At 20.6% G+C, this 4683-nt stretch overlaps 2 protein-coding genes across 2 annotated transcripts, besides 15 other annotated features; both read left to right on the forward strand.

Moving 5' to 3' along the window:
- Window positions 1-331: 331 nt before the first annotated feature.
- Window positions 332-387: a sequence feature (AT_rich).
- Window positions 388-575: 188 nt separating this feature from the next.
- Window positions 576-625: a sequence feature (AT_rich).
- A 58-nt stretch (window positions 626-683) lies between these two features.
- Window positions 684-704: a sequence feature (AT_rich).
- Window positions 705-827: 123 nt separating this feature from the next.
- Window positions 828-856: a sequence feature (AT_rich).
- Window positions 857-1102: 246 nt separating this feature from the next.
- Window positions 1103-1158: a sequence feature (AT_rich).
- Window positions 1159-1331: 173 nt separating this feature from the next.
- Window positions 1332-1426: a sequence feature (AT_rich).
- A 1-nt stretch (window position 1427) lies between these two features.
- EDI_000820 (uncharacterized protein) lies at window positions 1428-1845 on the forward strand (the record flags this gene model as incomplete). Its single annotated transcript, XM_001736645.1, has 2 exons — window positions 1428-1577; window positions 1636-1845. The coding sequence occupies 2 exons, from the start codon at window positions 1428-1430 to the stop codon at window positions 1843-1845; spliced, it is 360 nt and encodes a 119-aa protein (XP_001736697.1).
- A 271-nt stretch (window positions 1846-2116) lies between these two features.
- Window positions 2117-2194: a sequence feature (AT_rich).
- Window positions 2195-2520: 326 nt separating this feature from the next.
- Window positions 2521-2577: a sequence feature (AT_rich).
- A 105-nt stretch (window positions 2578-2682) lies between these two features.
- Window positions 2683-2752: a sequence feature (AT_rich).
- Window positions 2753-2831: 79 nt separating this feature from the next.
- Window positions 2832-3010: a microsatellite.
- A 280-nt stretch (window positions 3011-3290) lies between these two features.
- On the forward strand, window positions 3291-3818 carry EDI_000830 (uncharacterized protein; the record flags this gene model as incomplete). The annotated part of the gene is made up of 2 exons (XM_001736646.1): window positions 3291-3679; window positions 3758-3818. The coding sequence occupies 2 exons, from the start codon at window positions 3291-3293 to the stop codon at window positions 3816-3818; spliced, it is 450 nt and encodes a 149-aa protein (XP_001736698.1).
- Window positions 3685-3706: a sequence feature (AT_rich).
- A 29-nt stretch (window positions 3819-3847) lies between the features above and the next one.
- Window positions 3848-4009: a sequence feature (AT_rich).
- A 125-nt stretch (window positions 4010-4134) lies between these two features.
- Window positions 4135-4219: a sequence feature (AT_rich).
- A 160-nt stretch (window positions 4220-4379) lies between these two features.
- Window positions 4380-4416: a sequence feature (AT_rich).
- A 147-nt stretch (window positions 4417-4563) lies between these two features.
- Window positions 4564-4607: a sequence feature (AT_rich).
- Between the last annotated feature and the right edge of the window lie 76 nt (window positions 4608-4683).

Below are 4683 nucleotides of genomic sequence, written 5' to 3' on the forward strand. Positions count from 1 at the left end.
AAATCAACACTTTATAAGAATCTGACTGGTTATTTTTATTCTTTCAGTATCATCAAAAAATGATGTTAATTCAAAAAAAGAATTTTCGTTTTATTTAATTAAGTATTCGAAATAAAACATATTAGTTTCCTCAAATTTGGACATTCTATTTAATACTATTTTAGCACTAAATAAACATTTCATAAAACATTCACTAATATGAGACTTTGTTCATATTAAGACTTTGTTCATATTAATATAATATCTAAAAAGTATACCTATTTTCAAGAATTCTATTATATTGTAGCTAGATTTAAGGAATAAGTGTATAATTATCATAACTAATACAAAGTTTATATTTAAATAAATATAACAAATTAATATAAGTAATAAGTATAATGATATTTAGAATATTGACAAAGGAGTAGATAGTGTATTGATGAAATAAACAAAGAATAAACAAAATTTTCAGAAATAAATAAGAGTATTTAAAATATAAGAATAAATGAAATAATAACCAGTTGTAAGTTAATAACTAATAAAAATAAATATATACACTATTATTTTGTATTATTCATTGGAGTTACATTGAATCGTTTTTTAATACTATTATTAATATATACTTTAACTATTAAAATAAATTTAACATTGAAGTAATAAATCTGTAAATAGAAGATTATTACTATGACATAGTATTATAACTGAATAAATAAATAATTAAAATTCTTTGAAACAAATGAATGAAAAGAAAACAGTTATTTATTACAATAACAGTAGGACATCATAGTTCTATAAAACTAAGTTAAGAGTATATATATATATACTTACAATAAATAAAACACTGAAACTATAAAATTTAAAATATGTAAAATAATTACTATGGTAGTTTTTATCTTTGGACTACTAGACTAAAATGTATTAAACCAATAAATTAATTAAAACTGAAAAATATATGAAGTATTAAATAAAAAAACAACAATAACAAATATAATGGATGTCACACAATTTTATTTCTATCACAAAAAAATAACATTAAGATTAAATGTATTATATTAATGTAATGTCAAGAACAAAAAAATATGTTCTTTCTATTTATTTTTTATCTTGTTAAATACATATGAAGTTTTTTTTTATTAAGTAAATTGATAATTCTAATTTTTTATATTTTTTGTTATTATTCTTAACTGAATAGTTTTATACTCCAAATTCACAGTATTACTTCTTTAATGAACCTTTCATCAAAACTTTATTAACAAAACATTTTTGAAACTGTAATTCATTTTATTCAATTAAAAATAATGTTTTATAGAAATATAACAATAACAATCTTACAACAATAACTTTGATAAGACAAAAAATAGAAATAATTTTATATAACAAAACAAGAATTTTAAGAATTTTTTTTTTTGGATTCTGAAAAAAATTAAAAAAATCTTAAAAAATAAAACATGGCAGAAGAAAAGAAGTATCCTATAATATATCGTAAAACTTATTGTGGGTTTGCATTATCTAATGCCTTTGATTCTTTTGAAACAAATAATACATCTGCTGTTTTGAGTACTGATTTAAGAGAACAGTTTAATGTAGAATTTGATAGAGTTTGTTATTCAGTGTAACTTTCATACTCAATGAGAAGACACACCATTTATGAAACAGGCATTTATAGAAACGTTTCAAAACCATGTCCAATCAACAACACACATTAAGGGAAGTGGGTATTATAAATCAACTGATGGAGAGTTCTGGGAATTTACAATTAAAAATCCTGAAATAAAAACTGACAACGAAAATATCCAACCCAAGTTATTACAAATATACTCCGCTGCAAGTCAAGAAAATAAAAAAGGAAGTAAGAAGAAGAAATGAATAGAAATTTCATCCTTTTGGTCTTTTTTGTGTTATTAGAAATAACAAAATAATTGATAGGGTTATCTCAGGTTATATAACAAACCAATAAATATGAGACTTTTAAGTTATACCATTATAATAGTGTACAGACAGTTGTACATTCAAAATATTCAAAATGTGTTGTTGTATAGTATAATAATAATTTTTTCAATGAAAGAAAAAGAAATGTGTTATAGTAAACGAATGGACAAATACCTATTACTTATTAAAAATAGACAATTACAAAACGTTATATAACTTTATATTATAACACTTTTTGTTAATGATTTATAAAATTTTTATTTTACTTATGTATAAAAAATTTATTCCTTTCATCGTTAATATTTATGATAACCAAGTAAACATACTAAATATTTATATAAATTACTTCATCATAAATTAACTTTTTTAATGATAGAAACTAATATCTTTTTTAAACATTACCAGTGATATGAAAATCAACTTTGAATTAAACAAATGTTAAATAAGTAAAAATCAGAATGATGATAAAAGATGAATGTTAAAAAAGTTTAATGTTCAAGAATTTTTTGGTTTTAAGATTAAATTATTTCATATATTATTAATACATCTAAACAGAAAACTATAGCATCTTCTACAATTTAGTTTTCTTGATGAATTGCCTTTTTTTGTAACAAAAAAATTAATTTTTTTTTTGTTTATTAATAAATAATATTATAAAAAAGAAATAAAGACTTCAGAATAAGTATTGAAAAGGTTTTTACATAGTTTAGTTCATCATTAATGGTGCTAGTTATAACAGTATTATGTTATTTATGTTAAGATAATAGAAAAAAGTTAATAAAAGAAAATGAATAATTATCAATTAAAATAAATAACTGGATTAATTTTTAGAAAATTAATAATTCGTTAATTTATTTTGAAGAAGTTCTATTTTAATATTTACAAAAATTCAAATCATAAAAGTAGTTTAACAAAAATAAATTAAAAATTAAAAAAAAAAAAACTAAAGAAGAAGGAAAAAGAAAAATAACTTAAAAATAATGGAAATAAACGGGAAATTAGGAAGAAGAAGAAAAGTCAAGAAATAAATTAAAAAAGATAATAAAAAAGTTAAAATTAATAGTAAACTAAATGAAACGAAAGAAAAAGAAGAAAAGAAGAACTTTGTAGTACAGTGTTGAGGGGCTTTTCACAATGAATAAATTTGATTTTGTTGATTTATCTTCATTCAGTAATGATTCTTCAATGTTTGAAGTATTTTCTAGCCAAGACACATCAACGATGAATAGTTTTGCAATGGATGAATTAGATGCAATACCAACTGAAGAAGAGAAGAGTTATTTTGAGTCATTACAAGTTAGTTCTTTTGTTTAGGCATTGTAAAATATTAAAAATATAGTTCAAAAGAATAATTATTGTAGAAACTTGATCCTTCTTTTAACATGGATAAGATGTTAGATGATGATGATAATGAAGAAAGTGAACAATTTCCTACACCTACTCCATACGTATTAAATACAACTCGTCCCCAATCGAATCCAAATCCAATAGCAAGTCAAATCCTTTCACATTCTTTAGAAAATCAATTAATATTAGAATATTCTCATCAAGACAAATATCCAAATAAATGGAGAACTCAACCTTGTTTATTCTTTCAACGTTACGGATTTTGTAGAAAAGGTGATGATTGTAATTTTTCTCATGAAATTCCTGTTTCAGGTAAACAATTTGTAAGTGTTGATAAATTGTTAGAACAAAACCTTGCAAATATTTCTTTACAACTGGTACTTGTAGAAAAGGTGAGAATTGTAATTATTCTCATGACACTTCTGTTTGTTATTATATATATTATTTTTTTGTTTTTGATTAATGTGTTAATATGTAATCATTTAAATCTTATCTTTTATAGAAGTTCAAAGACTGCAAATTTGATTGATTTGATTTTGATTTATTGTTTTCCTTTTTTTTAGAACTACTGTTTTTTTATTTCTTTTGTTTGTTTTTTAATAATTTTTTAATTTGAAAAAAATTAATAATTTATTCTTTGGAATTATTCTTTTTTTTTTTATTGTAATTAAAATTTTATTAAAACTAAATATTTTATTTTAATTCTTTTATTATTTAAAAAATTAATTAAAGTAACTTTTTAAATTATTTTATTCTCAATACTCAATGAAAACATTAACCATTTGTCTCACTGACTTTTGCGAAAAGATAAATGATTAATTTAAAAGTTCAAAAAATGTTTACAAGTTTAGAGTATTAATTTAAAAATAACTGAAGTTGTTATTAAAAATTGAATGATAAATAAAATATTCCTTTTTTAAAAGTATTATGTAAAGATTATAATTGTTTTAATTCTTTTTTTTAACTAATTCAATAGTGTGTGAAGAGAAATAAAAAAACAATATTGATTTTGTCCTTTTATAGTCTATCTCAACACATTAAGTAAAATCACATAAAGTAAAATTGTTATTTTCATTTTTTGTATGAGTTCTTGTTTAAAAGAATGAAGAATGATTTTTTCTTTGTTATTTTAATTTATTTAATTAAAATTTTGAAATAAAACAGAAAGATAATGAGTAAGGTGTATATTTAGGTTTAACTTTTTATATATCCCATTTAAGTTATCATATCCTCATCATTAACACTATTAAAAACATATTTGACACAAAACAAATTTTTTGGAAACAGAATAGCCACGTCATCTTCTTGTTTTTATTAATAATAATTTTTTTTTAAAATAATTTGTAAATAAAGATGTAACTCAATAATATTATTCTATGTAAAGAAGTTTTTTCATGAGAAATTACAAATTTTAATAATTTTGTTTTC

The sequence above is a fragment of the Entamoeba dispar genome, genomic scaffold, assembly GCF_000209125.1.
Source record: "Entamoeba dispar SAW760 scf_1105229460001 genomic scaffold, whole genome shotgun sequence".
Taxonomy (NCBI): Eukaryota; Evosea; order Mastigamoebida; family Endamoebidae; genus Entamoeba; species Entamoeba dispar.